The sequence below is a fragment of the Xiphophorus couchianus genome, chromosome 20, assembly GCF_001444195.1.
Source record: "Xiphophorus couchianus chromosome 20, X_couchianus-1.0, whole genome shotgun sequence".
Classification (NCBI taxonomy): Eukaryota; Metazoa; Chordata; class Actinopteri; order Cyprinodontiformes; family Poeciliidae; genus Xiphophorus; species Xiphophorus couchianus.
The window spans coordinates 29,550,430-29,571,134 of NC_040247.1; the positions used below are offsets into that span (position 1 = coordinate 29,550,430).

Here is a 20,705-nt window from a genome sequence, read left to right on the forward strand (position 1 = left end):
GGACTTTCGCTCCTTATCCAGTCATGATCTGTTGATTGGCTGAGCAACTTCAGAGAAGTTTCTCAAACCCCTTAACGCTGACGTATGAACCATTCATGTAGACAAAGTTGTCTAAATGTAAAATGTGAATCAGTTTCATGACAACAAAACAGGCGACTTTGAAAACAATTAGTACCAAATTCTATCTGTTCTTTTATAAATTCAATTCAGAAAGTGCTTTATGACACCAAATAGTACAGTCAGGTTAAGGTTGAAGAGGTGCAGCAGAGTCCCAGAGAAACTGCTCTACAGAGGCCTTTCGGGTTCTGGGGCTGGCACCATTTGGATCTGCAGTCGTGTTCCGGTTCAGTCGCTTCTGCTGTTTCATCATCTTCATGCCTTCCTGGAGACAGACAGGTGGGAGGCTGAGGTAAAGGGAGTACCAGCTTTTCCTGATTTGGCAGAAGACAAACATGTAGAAGCAGAACCTCTGAGATGTGACAGAGAAGCTGAAGATCAAAGGAGGACATGATGTTTTCCGGCTTGGGGCAGGAAAGGAGGTTTCTGAGTTTATTGAATTAAACCTGCTAAAGAACGTGATCAGTTCACTGACCCTGTCCAGACTTTCATCTGTCCTATCCTCTCTCTGGTTGAAGCCTGTGATCCCCTTCTTCCTCGATCACACATTTTTGACATTGTTCTGCCAGAGCTTGCTCTTCAGTATTATGTCTTCTTGATGTCTCAATCTTGACTTTAAGCTGCTTTTTTTTATGCTCTTCATAAATCTCTGTCTTTAGCTCCATTAGGAATGCATGCAAATCTTTCTGACAATGACGAAAAAGCACAATTTCGCAATTGTGGTGTTTTCATTAAATAATGAATGAAATTAAAATGACACATGAGCGAGCTTGTTAATATAACTTTAAAAATCACGGCAGCGACGGATGTAAACAGTTAAATGAGGTAAATTCATAATTCATCCATGGCACTAGCGCTCATCATCTATCAGCAATCAGGTGAGACGTTGGCGTTTTGTTCAGGCATTGGAACGACAAGCCCCTTATTCCTGGGAGCGGCTGCGTAGGCAGCGTTTTGGGGAAATTATAGTTTTCTCTATAAAAAAAATAGAGAAAACTATAGAGCAAACTATTTCTCTATCTGGTAAAGCAGCTGACAACAGTTGAAATGTTGGAAGAGAGTGGGGAGGGATCAACACGACCAGATTTTGCCACAGATGCGTTGGAGCTAAGTCTTTAAAAATCACAGAAGTGACGAATATAAACAAGTGACGAGTGTCGTGTTTGCAGCTTAGAAAGGCTGAACTAATGACCTCACATGCTGTGTTGCCGTCAGCTGACAACGGAGCGTTAACGATAGCCAACATACCACTAGTGAACTCTCTTGCTAAGTACCGTAGTATGGATGAAAATTCATGTCAACATCCAGGGTGTTGACGCAACACTTCTTGGTAACATGTCCTGGATTACAGCATCTGTTGTGCACAAGCACTGCTAATCCACATCCTTTGCTTTTGCCACTCTTCTTTAAACCTCTGTCTGCTGATATGGCCAGACAACCAGTCAGAAAGAGTTTGGCGTTGAAGATATGATCCTGGAACCTTGTCTCAGTGAAACACACAACACTGCACTCTGTGAGGGTCCTTGTTAGCGCTTGGAGTTGATCTCATTTGATTGCCAAGAAACTCATGTTGTCCATTATGATCAGTGAAATGGGTGGTCTGAACTTCCTCCTCCTCTTTGTTTCTGCTCTGCATCCACAACACCAGCTTTTCGACTCATCTTGGGTGTGAGGCTGTTGCGAGCAGAGGTAGGAGAGAAAGGGGTTGGTTGTCACAGTCGATACAAATAGCAGCCTAGAGGGAGCTGTTACAAAAATGTTTGTGTGTGAATTTCCAAAATAGTTGTCACAGACTAGGTACATTTTTTATTTTCGCAGTTTGACACTTGACATCGAGGTGTGAGAAGTTTTTGTGTTTTTCACATCATAACGTAACTTTTGATTCTTTCAGTTTTCCTATTCAATAGACAATGGATTTAGATTAGAATGTAGCACTTAGCATTTAAAAGTACAAAGGCAGAGTTATAGTGAGAATAGATTTGTTCTTTGCTAGAGATACATTCAGTAGATAAAATAATAGAGACTTGAATAAACCAAGTCGCTATTATTTGCAGACAATTTGATTTGTTTTTTTACACTATGTTTTGACAATTGGATAGCCTATATTGGATTTTTTTTCAACTAATATATTAAATGAAACATTGTAAACTTAAAGATTATATTAAAAGTAATCTAGCAGCCTCCTTTCTAAATAATTTTTCACTGAAACAAACCTGGGACAACCAGCCACACAGTGGGACAAATGTGCTTCCATCTCCCCTTTAGCGCAGTAGCTCTTTTTCAGAAATACCAAAAACCACTTCTACTGAGTGTAAAACCTTTTTTGCAAACTTGAGGAAGTTATTTTGAAATTTACCATTTCCATCAATTTTTTACTTCAAAATGGGCAACCCCTCTCCCACACACTTCCTCCAATTGAAACAAAACTTTTGAGAGTCACACCACCAATGACTCCGCCCCATTGTCACTCCAGGCTGACTTGGTGCGCAAAGAAAGTGGGTTTTGGAAAAAGGCCTGGTACCGCATAGCATTTACTAGTGGAAAAGCCATTTAACTGAGTAGAGGCAAGTAACACCACACTAAGTAGGGCTGTTAATGCTCCAAACCAACTCAGTCCAAGGTTGGTGGACAGAAGGTGGCTTAGACCTCCATCCTGGTACTTGCAGAATTTGTATTGTAAGCAAAAGTAGTATAGGGCTTAGTCATAATTAAGTAAAATGATCAACATAGACAAAGGAAAATATGGCTGTATTAAAAAAGATTTTAAGGCTCCCATAGGTTTGCTAGTCCTTAAAGTATCTGCACTGAATAGCTTTCTACCAGTCTTGACTTCCAAACAGTGCTTTTGGCATTTCAATGTTTGACGTTCCTCAGAGTTTCATACTTTACCAGTTGTAAGCCTCAACCAGATGGTGCTGCAGATATTTACAACCCAATGAATCTGAACACAAAAGAAAAACAATGGCAGGTAATTTTATTCAAACTATCAAATTAGCGCAAAACCTGGAGTGCATGATTTTTAGCAGAGCTGTCACTTTAAGACCAACGTCAGAAAGTTGTTATGATTCAAAGTCGGAAGGACCTCTCAGCCCCTCTGGAGCACCAGCCACTCGACCCGGCTCTCACAGAACTGAGCACTTGTTTTTCTCCTCTTTCATCTCCTTGCTGGCTCAGCCGGCCTCCTCGCCCCGACCATATCCAGCCCAAAGATGTCAAGTCTGTCATTTAACAGAAAGCTGTGTTAGCCTTACAAACGTGCACAAAACATTGTTGATATTCCGCTGATGTCGAAAAACACAATTTCGCAATTGCGGTGTTTCCGTTTCATAAGAGACACAGTTAAAATCACACGTGATTAAGTTTGTTCACGGCGCTCTAAGTCATTAAAAATACATGCAGCATCTCATCATCCTAATGCCACTTCCTGTCGTCTTCTTCGTCTTTTCCACCAGGAGTAACAACTAGCTGTTCGACAAAATGCACTAATCTTGATACAGCTAAGAAACAACCTCAGCTTAGCGCAAAAACTTTTTATTGTAAAAGTGAGTTTTTTGGAAGTTGACATATTTCTATTAAGCAAATTCATTTTGTAATTCCAATTCGCTGGATTGCATGGCAAGAGGAAACCCAGCTACACATACACACGGGCAAACTATCCAGATCTACTCAGGATAAAGAAAGCCGTTTTGTGCCGGTGTGTGTGTGTGATGTTGTGGCAGGTTGAGTTCAAGTTCAAGGCTGAAAACATATATGAGCAGAAAGAACACTTTCCTTTTTTGCACAGGAAGGTGGAAAGAAACTTCATGTAACCCACCAGAGCATCCGTCACGCACTGACGAGGCCAAGTCCGATGCAAGAATCTGCGAGAAGTTACGCATGGACATGCTTGTCGTGTAGACAGGCTGAGTGTGTGTGACAGAGAGTGTTACTGGTAGGGGTGAGACATGTCTCTTGCAGACGCGAGGAACGGCCATGTCTCTGAGAACGGCCGTGTGGACAGTCTAATAGGCAGAATGGAATTAGTGTGTTAGTCTGGAGTGAATTTAAGCTAATTTAATGAGCTGAGTGAAAGTAGAGCTGACGGGCCGAGCAGCTGTGGGAAAATGGGTTGCTGTGCCCCCGCACCAACCCTTCCCCCCTCCCTCACACGCACACACACACATAAAAGGCAGAAGTTTGACTGTGTTTGCAGCTCGCAAGGCTGTACAGTTGGGTGAAGTCTTGTTTGCTCCTGTGTGAATCTCTCCCTTGAGTCATCTGGGTTTCCGTGGTGATGAGGGGTGGCATGCTTTGGTGGACCATAATTTCCTGAGAGCCTGTCTGAATGTGACATGTCCTTTTCAGCAGCTGCTTTGTTTTGGGGCTGATTTACGTGCATTTGTTGCATTTCGCCCCCCATCTCCCTCCACACCTCCGGTCTGGGTTGGCCAACTCTTCAGGGATGAATTCATCCGACAGCCAATCAAACAGGATCAACTAGAGTTTCTTAGGGAAAACTAAGAAGTTATATTTTCAACTTGAGTTGAAAATATAAGATAAAAAAAATAAAAACCTCATTTGGACTTGTAGTAGGTTTCTGCCTGACCAGCATTTTATTTTTTACTTTCTCTTTGTCTCTCTTTAAAGTCTTTGCTTCTTCACCCCCTCCTCCCAGTTGGTCCATCCCTCTTCCCTCCCATAGGCGTTGCTAAAACACGCCAGAATCCAATCATAAGTCAATTCTGTTACCCATCCTTTCATGTTCAGCCTGTTGTTTCCACAAGTTCTTTGTTGATTTTTTTTTTTTTGCTTTTCACTTTCCTCTGCTTCCTCTCACTTAGCCACTTGAGCTTGCACCAGTTGAAAGGACTTTAGTGGGGGGGAGAGAGCGCGCAAACAGCAGAAAGAAAGAGAAGGAACAGACGGAAACCATGCAAACAGTGAGTCGGCCCAGCGATTTTCCTCAACAAGCCTAATCTCTGACCAGCACAAATTGTTTTTGACTCATCCCTGGAGAGGTGCCCAAAGAAACCGGATAGGACAGACCTCGAGGAGGAGAGTTTTGTTCATCATTCTGGCTGACAGGCAAGACAAGCATCCAAGTTGTGGGTACAAGCCAAGAAAGAGTTAACATTGAGATAAAGTGGAGAATCACACAAATGTGAGTTGAAGCAGACAGAAGGGGTGATGCTTAGAGGGACAAGAAAGTGAGGAGAAAAGTCAAACAAGAAGCAGCAACAACACAAAGACTGCCCACAGAGAAACGAGAAGTCTTGAGAGTAAGCTGCTCCAAGTCAGGTGGAGAGAAAGAGAAGTAGAACAAGTAGAAACAGATTTTCAGAGCGAGGATGGCCAACTCGGGTCTTCAGTTGCTGGGGTACTTTCTGGCGTTGGGCGGCTGGATCGGCATCATCTCCACCACCGCGCTGCCCCAGTGGAAGCAGTCGTCTTATGCCGGGGATGCCATCATCACAGCTGTCGGTCTGTATGAGGGGCTTTGGATGAGTTGTGCGTCGCAGAGTACGGGACAGGTGCAGTGCAAGATCTTTGACTCCATGCTCTCGCTGGACAGTGAGTATGATATTTAAATTTGATTGGGTAAAACACGAAAAGGTGCTTGGAGTTATTGCAGCGTGTGCTAATGCCTTTGACCACTCTACTTTCTGTCATTTTTATGTTTTTTCTTACCCACAAGGGTTTATTGTGTACAGCTCTATGATTATATTGTTAGTTTGAAGTACTAAAACTAGCAGGGTACAGTTCAGAGCAACTGTGTGGTCATTTTTTAATGACTTCAATAAAGCCAAACTCTACTAACATCACCACAAGTGGCATGTCTACGTTTCTTTAGATACTCTGTGTCACTCAGACTGTTTAGATTTTCTTTGAATGACGATTAGCAGTCGTTCAAAGTTGTGGCTTTGAACGACTGCTAATCAGCTGCCTCATCGTTTTCCTCTGAACTCTTTTACAAATGTTGTTGAGCTGCAAATCATAATAGTTATTGTAGTTGGCCTATTCATATCCTCACACCCCCTGAGTGATTGATGCCATCTCGACTCGCAGAAGTTCCCAAGCTGTAAATCTCACTTAAACACGCAGCAACTTTTAATGAAGTTGTGTTCATGTAATGTAAGAAAAGTGGTGAAAGGCTAAGGAATGTAGGGTTCAGGCATAAATTAGCTCCAAATATGAGCCTCTTGTCATTGCCGATCTTTTAAGGAGGACGCAGAGACTCTTAATTATGGATTATATGAGTCGATCCATCTTCTAGTCCACTTAAATCATTCACTACGGTTTCTAATGAAATAATTGGGGGGAGCTGAAGTTAAAAACATTCAATAAGAAAACTCAATAAGAAAAAACATGTTGTTTTTCATAGAACTAAACTTTATGGCGCTCTCTTGAAAGTGCAAACACTTCGGTGACTTTGTGCATCAGTTGTATTAAGACATTTTCAACACCAGGACACCCAAACTGAACCTCTATCTCCTTTGAACCATTGCAGCAATAAGAACAGCGTATTGTCTTTGCGGATGAATAGCCGCTATTACGAGAAGAAAGGGGCAGTGTTGAGGCAAACACTAAAGATATTCCCAGAATGTGTTTCGTCTTCCCCACACAAGTGCATTGTTCCCCGTTGTTCGCTTACACACCCAGTGACCAAAGACAAACATCCAAGTTAAATCTTTAAAAGCTGTCGTTTGTGAAGCGCATGTTCCTCCCTTCACTGCCGTGGACAGGAGCTCCGGAGCTTAGGAGAAGACGCAGCAGGTGTGATTTAAATTTTGTTTTGATCTGGCAGAGAGAGCACCATGAGACCTCTGCTGTTCTGGATGCACTTGCAACAGGAGCAGCATGTGACAGTGGGCATAATTGTTCACCAGACTGTGCTTTGTCTGCTTGAACTGTCAAGCAAACATAATGGAGAGTAACGCTTGGTTTGCTGAGCTTCTTGCTAAAGGTGAAGCTGAAAGCCGAAGGTACGATTAGCCGTTAGTCACGATGGGTTGTGGAAGCTAGTAGTCCTGAAAGGACAGCTTGTTGCAACTTACATGCAATCACCTGGACTTTTTTTTTTTTTTATCTACTCAAATCAGTTTGTTGTTGCTTGGAGGCATTGAAAAGACTAGCTGTCCTCCCCTTTGAAATTTTTTTTCAAATTATGTTCCTTTTTTTCTTAATCAACAAACACATAAGTGACAATCTTGCCAATTAGGTTTAATTCTGACAATGAATAGTCACAATAAAGCAAATCAATCAATCAATCCACAGTTCTGTAATAAACACGAAGCTCTTTCACAAGCGTTCATCACACAGCCACAAAGACAAACTCGCTGCTGAGCTGGCATCGCGAGGCCAAGGCAGGACCGGAGCGGAGCTGTGCATACACTGTGGGAAGGAACGAGCGTGTCAGTGGAATACGAAGCCTTCTCAGTTTGATTCCATTTTCAAAAGTTATAACTTCTGAAGGAACCTTGGCCCGGGTCCAATGATCCGTTCCGTCTCACTGCACTTCACCGAAACCCATCCAGTGTGTGTTAACGGCAGGGAATGATGTGTGCCGCGCACTTGTGCAGTGGTGGTCCCACATCTCCACCGACCAGCTGTGTCACACAGACCGCCTGTCCTGGCAACATCACATCAAGCTGGATTCATTTATTCTCTGTTTGGGATCAATAAAGTATTTTTGAATTTGAAATCCAGCTAGCCCCTACATTAGCAGACTATTACAGGCCTGTGACTGCCTTCTTTGGTGGCTCCTGCTTTCTCTGTAGAGATGCTTTGTGTTCTTACACAAAACATCTAGAAAAGAATTAGTGGGTTTTGTTATTTCAGCTGATGGCTTCTTACGGAGCCCGTAGAACCAGGCAGAAACCGCTGGACCCTTTGAAAGCAAAATACCGCTAGCCAAAGGAAAAACAGCAAAATTAAAATTAATTCTGGGGCAATAATTTAAGCATCATGAGTCTAAGAAGTATTTTTTTAATGGAAAATAGCTGGAAGTGTTTACTGGATCAGATATCTGATATGATATTGTGGTGGACAAAGTACTCGACTCTAGAACTTGAGTAACAGCATTGATACTCTTGGTCACATCTCACTGAACTTTACCTTTACTACAGGTACAGATTGCTTGGTCAGAAGTTTACTCAAGTTAAAGTACTGAAGTACTTACTTTTGAAAATACTTAAGTATTCAAAAGTATAAATTATATTTTCTAACATCAGTACATCGCTGTATTGTTTTCTGAACGCTTTTACAGAACCTTGTAACTTGCTGAAAACCACTCTGCTACAAAACATCTGCGCCACCTCTGAAAAACGTCAGCATAAACATGCAGTAAAAGATGACAGCTATCTACATACTTTAAAAAAAACAATAACAAAAACTTCTCTCACCTGCCTTCCCAAAATAAGATACAGAAGAGAAATTTTTTTCAAAAGTACAACATTTGTCTTTGAAATGTAGAGGAATGAAAGTCATAAATTCCTCCAATAATTTTATGGGGAATTTTTTTTCACTGGGGAAAAAAAAAGAAGGTATTCATTTTTTCACTCAAAAAATGAATATCTTCATTCATTTTTTGAGTGAAGATACTGAAACATTTTTCTTAAGTACAGTACACAAGTAAATATACTCTGTTACTGTCCACTGCTGGATATTCCAATTAGCTATGAGTGAAATCACAATGAGATCTCACTGCCTGCACACACACACATACACACCCCCTACCCCACAAGCTCACCCCCACACAGGTTCACATTTACCAGCAGGCACATTGAAAGTGTGGCTGGCAGTACCAGTCTTAGTTTAGACAGAGGAGGCTAACCATGAGCCTGCTGCCACCGCCTGTCCCTGTCACAGCCTGTGACTGGGCAGCACAAAGGCAATGAGCCTTTAACTTAAAATAAAGATTAAAACACAGAGTAGATAAATAAAAAAAAATCAAAACTCTTTTCTGTTTAAGATCTTTAAAAGCAGCTGTGGAGCAATAAATCAGACATCAAAGTTAGTTCATCCTGTTGCTGTCGTCGTAAATCGTCCCAGTTCATCCTCTGCAGCGCCGTGAATGGATCTGTGTGTTTTTCTGTCAAATAACGAATTGTGTGTCAGGCCGGTGCTGAAACACTTCCCTCACTTCTACATGGGGTGCGGTTGAATTTGAATTTTCTTTTTTTCCTCTTGTGACACTGTGTTCAAAGACTGTCAGGGTAACTTTTTCATTTCAGTGACCGCGGTTGCCCCACAGTATGTCCGTAAACAGCATCAATGGAGGCCTGAATGAAAACAATCTAGCTTTGTTGCCGAGCCACACTAATTTCTCTGTGTGAAACATGGAGAACAGGACCTCCTACAGCTGCTCAGTGCCAGAGAAAAAGCTTCATCTGTGTCTGTCCCACCTACAGCAGCTGCATATATACAGACATTGTGCGCTCTGTACGTTTGTGTGTGCGTGTGTATGGTTCTATGTAATTTTGTTCCTCCCACAAGTTATGTGTGTTGAGGTCAGTGTGGGCAATAGATTAAAATTTTTAAAAAGCACAGCCACACTGGAATGAGGATTTGGACGTCTAGAGTCTCACAGCTCTAACAAATAAATAGCTGGAGATAACGATGCTGCGAAAAGTGGGACAGTGGTGAACTAATGAGCCGTCATAAATGCATGCGGTCTCCCATCAGTCCTTTGCGGCAACTGTATTGTAATTCCTTCAAAATTATCACTTTAATGTCCAGAGTTTTTCTGGGCGTTTTTCCAACTGAAGAACTGAGAAATTATTTGTTTTTAAAACTGTCCACCACTTTCTTTCCTCCTCTTAATCCTTCTGCGTCTTTTCTAAGCCTCTGTAACACCGACCCCCTGCTACTCCGTGCTACGCTCTATGTTTCCTGCTCATTTCTTCTCTCTCCTTTATCTAGTCCACATCCAGACATGCCGGGCTCTCATGGTGATATCAGTGCTCCTTGGCTTTATCGGCATCATCGTCAGCGTCGTAGGAATGAAGTGCACCAAGGTGGGAGATAACAACCCGTCCACTAAAACCCGGATTGCTGTCACCGGAGGAGCTCTCTTCCTGCTCGCAGGTGGGGTTAATCTCCAGAAAGGAACACACGGTGTAGCTTCAGTAAAGTGTGTGTTTCACGACAGATCTCACATTTTTCTAGCCTGAATGTAGGATTCTGTTAGGCAGTTAAGGCCCCTGCTGTAAACAGGAAGTGGTCATTTTAGCTGCTGACCTCAGACATAAATTAAACTCATCCCTGAGGGGAAGATGACCTAAACACAGATCCACTGCGTTCCATTTATGTTTAGTTGTAGCACCCCTAGTTAAAGCAGGGAGACGAATCTCTTGCCTTTTTCCTTTGCAGGTCTCTGCACACTCGTGTCTGTGTCCTGGTATGCCACTCAAGTGTCCTACCAGTTCTTTAACCCAAATACACCGCTCAATGCCAGGTATGTACTTGCTCGGGTTATGTCTCATACTCTTGTAAAGTTGCTATTTGTTGTCTAACAAAATGTATCATCCATGGCATTACATCCTGATTCTGCAGCTGAGACCTCACCGTCTGCTAGGAAGCTAAATACATTTTCAACTTACAGGTTATCCCTCTAACTCCAACCTCTCCTTAGTATCAATATTGATAATGCAATGGTGTGACTATTGATCAAAACAAACAGATGACTCAACATCGGTTTTGAATTATTTGAAAAAAAAAAAAGTACCAACCACAGGAGCCCATCCTCAAACCTGGAACAGAAATGTCATCTGGCAGATGACCTCAGAAGATGCTACTGGCAGCCATTCACACCTCTCACTAACTCTTCCACATCCCAGGCTACATTTACACAAGAACGATGCCTGGAAACTGTCTATATTTTTGGATTCTGGTATGGGAAAGGTTCCACAGATAGATAAGACCACCAAGGCACCTTGAATCAGCTGTAATTGTCATGCCGGTCCACCTGATGGCGCTGTAAATTTGGCATATTGTCAAAGCACTCATGCAGCTTCCACCACATTTAGAAAACTGTAACCTGTCTCTGATGAACCAGGCGCTCATGTCACATGTGTATTCTGTAAAAGCAGTTGCGTTAAACAGAACAGGTTAAGTACCACACACAGCCCAATGCTAGCCACCAATGTTTTGTTGCCATCTGCCTGCGCGTGCCTGGAACAAACCCTGCTGGTGTCAGAGACTCCACTGGAGTTTACAGACTGGACACTCCCGACACAAAAACCCCCTATGCATCAAAAACTCTCCTCTCCTCCCCCTACCTGGACTTGAGATCTCTGAGGAAGATGTCAATAGGCTCTTTCAACAAATCTCCATGATATGCAATCCCTCTCTTGCCTGCGCTGACCAACTGGCCCAGATCTTCAGGTCTCTTGAGTTGAGTGAGGTTCCCTAGTCTTTCAAACGTTCCACAATCATCCCTGTCCCCAAGAAATGCACAATCAGTGAGTTAAAAGATAATAGTATTTCACCCTGATGCCTGGGGTCATGAAATTATTTTAGCGACAAGTGTTGGACCTTCTCAAACACCCTGTTGAGCCCTTTCCAATTTGTTATTGCAAAGGCCCCAACAGTTCAACAGTTGAAGCAGTCAACTAAACTTCACCCTGCAGCGCCTCGACTACTAAAGGACATAGGACAGGATCTTGCTTGTGGACTTCAGTTTGGTCTTCAACATGTTCACAGTTGAACCCTGTTTTCATTAGTGGAGGTCATGCAGCCTCCACCTGTCAGTGCATCACCAGCTTAATGACTGACCACCAGCAGCAGCAGGTGGGCGTGGCCTAAGAACCAGTCAACACCATCAGCCCTCAGGGTTGCGTTCTCTCCCCACTTCTCTTATCTCTGTACACAAATGCTTGCACCTCAGTGGAACTTTCGGTGAAACTACTGACTTTTGGTGAAGGCATCATCATCATCATTGGTCTAATCTAGGACAGTGTTGAGTTTGCAAGAAGATGGAGGTGGATTGCCTGATCCACTGCTGTGGTCAGAATCACCTGGAGCTTAACCCACTCCAGACAGGGGACACAACGGCGGACTTCTGGAGAACAACCCTCACAGTCCCTTCCCTCACTGTTCTTGATAATGCTGTTTCTACTGTGGATCACTTCCGGTTCCTAGAGAACCCTTTATCTCATAGAAATTCTTCGGAAGAAGGTCCAGCAGAGACTGTACTTCCTGCGGCAACTCAAAGAGTAGAACCCAGGAGCTGCTGGTCATCTTCTACATTATTCAGTCTATCCTGTTCACATCCATCCCTTTGTGGTTTGGCTCATCAACAAAACAGGCCAGTTAGGTCTGCAGAGAGCATCATCAAGGCTGACCTTAAACCCATCCAGAACTTGTATAGGTCTAGGGTCAGGAAAAGGGCAGCTAACATCTCTACAGATGCCACCCATCTGTTTCAACACAAACTGTTTCAATGCTTACCTTCAGGTAGGCGCAACAGAACGCTTTGCAACAACCCGCTGCCACAGAGACTGTTTCTTCCCGTAGGCCTTCTCTCTGATGAACCTGCAACAAAGTGCCCAGATCAATACCGTGTATATTTCCACTAATTCAACCATGTTTTCCTTTTCGATTGTATGTCATTGTTTTCATTTTGAGTGTTCTTTATATATGTATTTTTTTAATATCTTTATTGAGAGCAAAGCCGAACAAAAGTCAGATTGTGTGTGCAGACTTGGTGAATAGCGATGATTCTGATAAAAACCTAACTACTTAAACAAGGTTCTCAAAGGGTGGAGGTTTTAACAATCTGCTTTTTATTAATAAATATATCTCATATTCTTTGTCCCATTATTACGGCATTTGGCAAATATCTATGTAATTTTGGTAATTCTTACTGACCTGAAACAAGAAAAGTTTGGTGTCTTTTTATTAGGTGTATGTAAACTTCTTGTTTCGACAGTAAACTAGAGGTTTCAAACCACTGACCTCAACCAGGGTTTATAATATTTGCTCACCCTTACTTAACCAGAAATCACATGCTGAGAGCAATTAGTTAACGCGTCATGGGACAGGATTTCTTATGACGAAAAATGTTGCAACACAAGATGTGCTCTAAATTAGAAGTGTGCCAACAACTCTGAGGTGGATCGATTTATTCAAGTTATTAAATTGAAAACAGGTAAACAGTTTTGTGAAACTTTGATCTAAACTCTTTTGAATGCTTTCCTGTCTCTTTCCACTCTTTTTCCTGCTCAGGTATGAGTTCGGCTCGGCTCTGTTCGTGGGCTGGGCCGCTGCCAGCCTGACCGTTCTGGGCGGCTCCTTGCTGTGCTGCTCCTGCTCTAAAGACGACATGCGAGGGCAACAGTATTACCGTCAATCACAGCCTTCCACAGCCAGGGAGTACGTGTAAAAAAAAACAAACCCCAACCCCAACACCTCCAGCAGTTCCCCAAACAGAGAGCAGAGGACACGCTGGGCACCAACCTGTGTTTTCTCTCTTTCTCTCTTTTACTCTCTTTCTTTCTTTCTTCCTTTCTTTCGTTCTTTCTTTCTCTCAAATAATGAAAAATTAAATAAAAACAAACAGAAAGACTATCCTTTGCGCTATCACACAGCACTTACACACTAGACTAAGACACAATCACATTATTTACCAGCATCACAGGAAGAAGTGTTTGTCTAGCCTGATGTTACACAGTGTTAAGCTAATGCAGTGAGTGGAAAGAGCTCATCTGCCGCAAAGTCACTATACAGTGTTTTGCAGAAAATAAAAAAATCTTAACCTTCTCTATATGGAACTACTGTGTCAGTGATAATTCTAATGACTTAATGAAAACTCGACACTCTGTTTTGATTCTTGAACTTTGTTCTTGGTCTCCCTATTTTGCTTTCAAAAGCCAAGAGCAAAGCTATTTTGTTTAGGCATGTAAGGTTACCACAAAGTGAAAACCCAAGAATGTACACAACGTCACTTCATGGTGAAAAAAAAAAGAAGCCACATAAAATGTGTATGACAGCTCATGTCTTATTCATTTTATTTGAGTCTTGTAATTTGGGTTCGGATGTAAAAGTTCCCACACAGATAAACTCAGAGTCTTTACCTGCATGTCCTGTGCTTCCTGGTTGGAGCTCTGTTGGAGTTCTTAATCCTCAATAACTTGTCTGATTCCACTTGGTGCAGTGAGGTTGTGTGACATCAGAAATCCGAGAAACTGTAAAAAAAAAAAAAAACAACCTACCAATCATTTTCAGTCCATGTTTTTATATTGGTAAATAAAGTATTAATGAATGTACTGAGGTGTCCAGAATGCTCCAGTGCCTTTTTCATTTCCAAAGAACCAGCTTGGTTTTCACCTGACTTAAATCATGAGACACAATCTGAACTGCAACAGCGGAAGTGAATTGTTCCCTTAGCCTATTGCTTTATCTCTAATGAGCATGTGTGTGGCTGATTACCATTGGTTTCTGCATGAAGAGAAAGAGGGCAAGTTTTCATTATGTTCCACTTACTAACACTGAAGGTCCTGCTTTAAACACTGCCTCGTTTAATAATTTTTTCTAAGCTATCTTGCAGACACAAAAAATGAGCAATAAGCTACTTTGTAATGCAATTGCACTGTATCTGAAAAAAGACCATAAGCTAATATTAAACTTTAAAAAAAACACCTGTATAATTTAATCGCAGTAAGAAAATATTTTAACATATCATTTGTAGCAACAGATTTTAAGAAATACGACCTAAAAACGGACAAAACAGAAGCATTACCTGCAGCTAAACCCAGGTTCAAACATTTTACAGCTGAACTGTGCAGTTACATTAAATTGGCTCTTGAGTTTCCTCTTGGTGCTCCCACATCACTTTGCCCTCATTTGTGTATATGAAAGGGCTGGTCCGTTACTGTTCCAGATAATAAAGCCATTAACTTTTCCAAGAAAAGGTCACAGTTGGCTTGCTCCTTTTTCCTGCATAGTCTTTTCCTCAAAAACACTTGTTTCTGGAGTGCCCTGTTATTGTCAGACTGGAGAAGCTGTAGAGCTATGGGAAATTCCTTTTCTCCTTTTAAATAAGAAAGAATGTCAAGTAATGTAAAAGAAGGGCTTCCAGTAGTTTTTACTGAACCACAGTTAAGAAAAGCTATCAGTCATAGAAAGGTAAAAGATTTAGGGTTTAAACAAAATCTTTTCCATTTTTTGTTTTTGGTTGAAACGTTAATATTAATTCAGCTTTAGGTGGCAACATTGATGTCATGCCTTTACTTTTACATAATATCTGCCAGCTAAGTGAGCGCTAGCATAGAGGTCTAAGCTAATGCGGTTTAAGCTAACGGTCTAGCATCTACAGAGGTTTAATGTTTGCAATACTGCGCATTTTAGGAAGTAATTTAAACAGATACAATATCATATGAACACTACTTTGCTTTAAATTGACAATTTTCTCTACTTCGGCTTTGGCAGGGAAGTTATGAGTAGCAAGAATCCTACATGGAGAAGATAACTCAACAGCTTATTGAAAAAGTCCAGCCCATACAATGCTTACAGTATTGTACAATACAAACACTTTATTAACCATTAAAGAGGGTTCAGGTTTGAGAAATGCCATTTTGCAGGGAGGCGGAGAAGAAGTGTACATATCCTCAGACTGGTGGAAAGCTAACAGCTAGCTAGCAGCTAGCCTGACAAGGCACCCCCATTTCAGCCTAATTTCTGTCATTTAAAACAATTTGAGCTGAATATATAAATGTCACTTGAATACAACGACATTTAGCGGATATTAAAAATTTTGCGAGAGTTGTTGAGTTGGCTGCTATTTCCTCAGCTGAAGAACAAGTTGTTGCTCCATGATTTTGTTAGTTGTGCTGTTTGTTGCCTCATTAGCAGATGAAGGCCAATAATGAGGCTTTAATCACCAAGAGAAGAGGAAGGTTTTGGAATTTGCAGCAAACTGTTACATGTGAAACATTAAAAACTGCGCTTTTTTATAGGTCTTAGTTATTTTGAACTTATCTGGAAAGATTATTGATCGCCCAATCAGGTGAACTGATTTTGTTAGCAACCTCTGCCAATATGATTTTGCGTCAGAAATCAGTTTTTTAGTCAAAATTAGCAACTATCTCTTGTGATACTTTAGAGCGTTAATATTCACTGATTTAACGTTTCTCCTTATCTAAGCTACTGAGTTATCAACTTCAGAAAACAGACTCACTCATAACTTTTCAGAGCTCTGCTTCAGAAAGGTTAAACATCTCTAGGTATGCTTGTAGGCAATTTCTAGTTCCCTTTGGGCAGACATAAAGTGTTCATCTAAATCCAGACATTTGCTAAGCTGTCATTGCTGTGGCAGCATATCTGGAGACACCTTAACCCTATCATACAGTCTGAGCACTGAAACAAAATAAAATTATTGATTTCGTCCAATTAATTGATTTTGTTTTACTTTTAATAAACAGTCCAGGGAGACTAATTTCTCAGTGAAACTTCATTTTATCCCTCACATTTTTAGCCAGCTGCCATGTAGTCAAACCTCCCATCTTTGTCACTTTGTACTAACACCTCAAAGAGATTTTGACTTTGTAACACAGGAAATCTCAGAAGTGTTGTTGTGTTCCTTACTTCCCCTCCTGTCTTACCCTGTTCTTCTGTGATTGTCTTCTTCTCTCCTCTAATTCAGGGCAGAGTTGTTGAGTGAAACTAGTTTCCCTGACTGATCAGCCCCGCCTTTTTATCGAGGACTATCTGACTGTCCAACCACTGAATTCCCCTCTATCGTTCCTGTCACATTATTGGCCCCAAATTTGGACCTCTTGATCAGGATTCCCATTTTCTTCCACCTTGCCAGTTTTAATGGAAAAACGTAGGCTAGGTCTTCTTTCATTTCACCACCTTTTGAGTCTTCATTGTAAATAGAAATTGTTAAAGAATACTTTTCTTTGAGAAGTAAGATATTATCCCTGTCTATGCCTTCCATACCTCCCTTTGTGTCCTGTCGTTGGCTGAAGGTTAAGAATGAATTGAAACATGACATTGTGCTGATTTGTGGTGTCGACTACAGTGATCTCTAGGTGTTACAAATGTGTCTTTCTGGTATAATTTGTTCTCTGTGACTGTATTTTCACTGAAACATGTCTTTTTTCCCCTCTGAATTGCAGACCAAATGTTAAAAGTACCCCACCAGAGAAAAGGGAGCAGTACTTGTAGTTGGGGAGAGTCTTCTGGCCTTGCCATGGCTTAGATTCTGTCAACAGGCTAAACCCTCCCAAATGAGGAATTGAAACCAGACAAGAAACAAATTTCTGAACTGAACTCAAAACAATTTGCAGCAGAATAATTTTCGGGGTTATAGGAATTGCTTGGGGAGGTTTGCAAATTTTTGAAGTGTTAGGGGGCAGAGAAATCAGAACCTTGTCTTTGTTGTTGACTTTGGGAGAGACACAGTCATTCAGGGTATGTTTTCTATAACATGTTAAAATGCCTGGGTGTGTATATCACCTACTCCATACTGTTTAAAAAAAAATACTACATATGTAATATTTTACTACAATTCCTTATAACAAGTTTGTGCAAATGTAATTGGTTATGTATTTGATGATATGAACCCTTTCACTGTCCTTTTCTGTCTGAGTTGTGGATGTCCTTTGCCAGTAGTTCTGTATACCTTTTTTATGTTGGATTTCTAGGAATGAATATGTAACTACTCTGCAGTATCACTTATGAACAAAAATAATATTAGCAAATATGTGCTGTCTTATGTCATTGTTTTGATGAAGAATTTTTGCTTGTTGCCAAACCACCTGGATCACAGATGAATCATTTCCCTTTACTGTGTCTGTCTTTAAGTTTTCATCTGCATAGGCTGTTGCTGACCATATCAGAAAATGGATGGATGAACGAATGACAGTGTCATCAGTGTCTTGACCCCTAAATGTAGAGATGCATTGATCAAGCCTTTCCTGGCTGATAGCGACTCATAAAACTTTCGTTTGTGTCTTTGGGGTTGATTTTAACTGACTATAAGTCTTTGTTCTGATCCCTGTGACACATAAAAGAGAGAGTTCATTGACAGATATAGTAATTTAGTGGATTTTTAGTTAGGTATGTCCCAGTAAGGGTCACTCAAGATGTCATGGCACAAAACTGCGCAATGTTAAAATACCGTAACCTTTTCTTGTCAAAGTGAAGCGTCACGAAGTACAAATTTGTTGGTGTTATCACTTGACTTTGCCTGTGGAAGTAAGTCTAAGTGATTATTATGAGCCTGGATGTGAAGGTAAGTGCTTAAAGCTCGACATCATTTCCTATGTTTTAAAGTCTGATGTTGAAGTAAAGAGTGGAGCGGCTCCTAGTTTGGCCCTTCATGTTTTCAGGGTTTGCTTACAGAAGGTTTGTCAGTCTGATTGATGACGCTCTTCCAGATTGAAAGCCTCCTCCACTTTCAAACTGTTTGTGTTGCAGACTTTTGGGCAGTCAATAATAATAATAATAATAATAATAATAATAATAAAAGAAATAATGAGAGATGGACAGAAGAAACACTGTGTTAGCTTTTAGCTAAATTCTGTTGGCGCTCCACTAAAAGGACAGGGGGCCGGGGCCAGGGTGTAATTTAGCTCACGCTGTCCCCCACAAGACGCCACCCTGGGCAGTTGCCCATGTGCGTCCGTATCAGAAATTAATTCAACGTCATTATTAAAAATGCAGGTTTTACTGTTTGAGGAACACAAGAGCAAACATTTTTACTTTTTATTTAGAATGATTTTCAAGCTAGCCAAAGACTAAACCCTAACTATGAGTACAAGTCAAACTATGAGTACAAGTCAAAACAAAAAAGAATATTTTAGCTGATTAGAGATTACTTCAAAACATATTTTGATCTGTAAACATAAAAAGATGAATTCTCAGTTTTCCATATTGTCACAGCCATGTTTTCTAACCTTTATTTCAGTTTTAGTAAACTCATAAATACCATTACAGTACATGCAGTGTTTATCGATTAAAAATTGTGAGACTTCTTAGTAATCATAGATTTAATGAATAGGGAAAGAATTAGAAAATGTATCGACCTTTGACGCTCAAATTTCTAATCTTAGCTGGAAAATTGGCAGATTTCCTTCCACGGCTGATCAGTGCACCTCTACCTACAGGATGTTCTGCTCTACCTGCTGTCCTGTGTACTAAGGAACACAAGTTTATGCAAATGCCTGACTGATGCCTGCATTTATTTCCCCTGGCATCCCTTTGTCTAATATTTACTTCTTTTACGTTGTGTATTATCTTATTTACAGTATACTCATGTCTGTCTCCTAGAATGAAGTAAACAGAGACATAAAATGATTGTGGGTTATGACTCAGTGGTTTGTTGCCTGTTTCCCAAACTTTCAGCCTTTCTGCTGTTCGCCCACTCCCCCCACTCCTTCCTCCGACTTTTTGCTCCCTGTTGTTCAATAATTACAGACGTGGCATTCCACTTCTGCTTGAATGAACTGCGGCACATTCTCAGCAGGGAGACCCGCGAGGTTCACTTGCTCACTTCTGCTACAACTGACAACAAGGCTTGAGTTTTTTGTTTTTTTCTGATTTCAACAAATAAAACATAAAATGATGATGATATTTATTAGCAAAACGAAATTCCGTTGCATCTGGGGAATTTCTGTTTACTTTGAATTCAAAAACATCCATGGTCAGATTTTGTTCACAAATTAATTCTGTGTCCATATCGCTAATGGCATTAAACTAGTTAAGTCGTCCATGACATCATTGCATCTTTAAAGATTTTTTTTTTTCTATGTGTAGGAAGTAATGGAGGTTAACATTTCTGGAACAATGTTTAGCCCAAAGTTTAGTTGGTGTATTATTATTTAGATAGCATAGAAGGCATACCTAAATTACTCTGAAGGACACAATCTGCTAAAAACTTTGAAACATTTTTTATTTAAATCTAATATTGGAAAGACGCCGACATGAAGTGACGTGTATGTAAATATTTTAATTTGGAAGTAGCTGACAGTAGCTGTGCTTCCTTTAACCATAAAAAAACACAAACTGAAATTACGAAAATAAATTTGCTTAATGAAAACATTTTGATTTCGAAAACACAGGTTTTTTAATCAAAACCTTTTTTTCGCATCACCCCAATGGCCAGATGTTACTACTGGTGAAGACGACAAAGGAGACGACAGGAAGCGGTAGGAGGAGGCTGGTTTGTTTTAGTGTTTTATGAGTTTTGTGTGGAGCTAACAGAAGTATAGAGCTCAGAACAGAATTACACCACTTTGAGTCCATACAAGAATTTTAAACATAAGCACAAGGACTAAAACAACTCTCAACAGAAATAAATGTTGTTCAGTTTGTACAGTGAAGTCAAAACAAGCCTGCTCGAGGAAATAAAAAGCAGAGTGAAAACCGCAGCAGCGGTGAGAGCCGAGCATGGATGTGAAATCTCACATACGCTTAACATTTACGAATGAACCATTCTCAATATTTAACTGGCATGTAAAGAGGCAGACAGACATTTGGGTCAGAACAGTCATAAAACCCCAAAATAAAAACTTTGGAAAGTTCAATGTGTTGTCTTAAAAAGCTCAGGATGTTTTTACAGACAAATCTTTTATCATATATTCAAAACTTTTCAGTTTGAGTTA

General features: G+C 40.8%; 1 protein-coding gene across 3 annotated transcripts; it reads left to right on the forward strand.

Moving 5' to 3' along the window:
• The first annotated feature begins 4,854 nt into the window (after positions 1–4,854).
• cldn19 (claudin 19) lies at positions 4,855–19,399 on the forward strand. 3 transcript variants are annotated; one of them, XM_028002374.1, is made up of 5 exons: positions 4,855–5,667; positions 9,940–10,182; positions 10,468–10,552; positions 13,324–13,470; positions 16,739–19,399. In XM_028002374.1, the coding sequence occupies exons 1-5, from the start codon at positions 5,445–5,447 to the stop codon at positions 16,773–16,775; spliced, it is 735 nt and encodes a 244-aa protein (XP_027858175.1). In that variant the 5' UTR covers positions 4,855–5,444; the 3' UTR covers positions 16,776–19,399. The 3 variants fall into 3 exon arrangements, with proteins under 3 accessions (XP_027858175.1, XP_027858174.1, XP_027858177.1); XM_028002373.1 differs by having other exon boundaries at positions 4,857–5,667; positions 17,217–19,399; XM_028002376.1 differs by having other exon boundaries at positions 4,864–5,667; positions 10,018–10,182; positions 17,217–19,399.
• The last annotated feature ends 1,306 nt before the right edge of the window (positions 19,400–20,705 follow it).

What these genes read in the sequence shown, in the direction of transcription:
- cldn19 (XM_028002373.1), top strand. Translation starts at nt 5,445, where the DNA reads ATGGCCAACTCGGGTCTTCAGTTGCTGGGGTACTTTCTGGCGTTGGGC. An exon ending in AGCTCTCTTCCTGCTCGCAG is followed by an intron (nt 10,183 to 10,467) that starts GTGGGGTTAATC and finishes TTTCCTTTGCAG; the next exon opens with GTCTCTGCACACTCGTGTCT. An exon ending in CAGCCTTCCACAGCCAGGGA is followed by an intron (nt 13,471 to 17,216) that starts GTACGTGTAAAA and finishes TCTGAATTGCAG; the next exon opens with ACCAAATGTTAAAAGTACCC.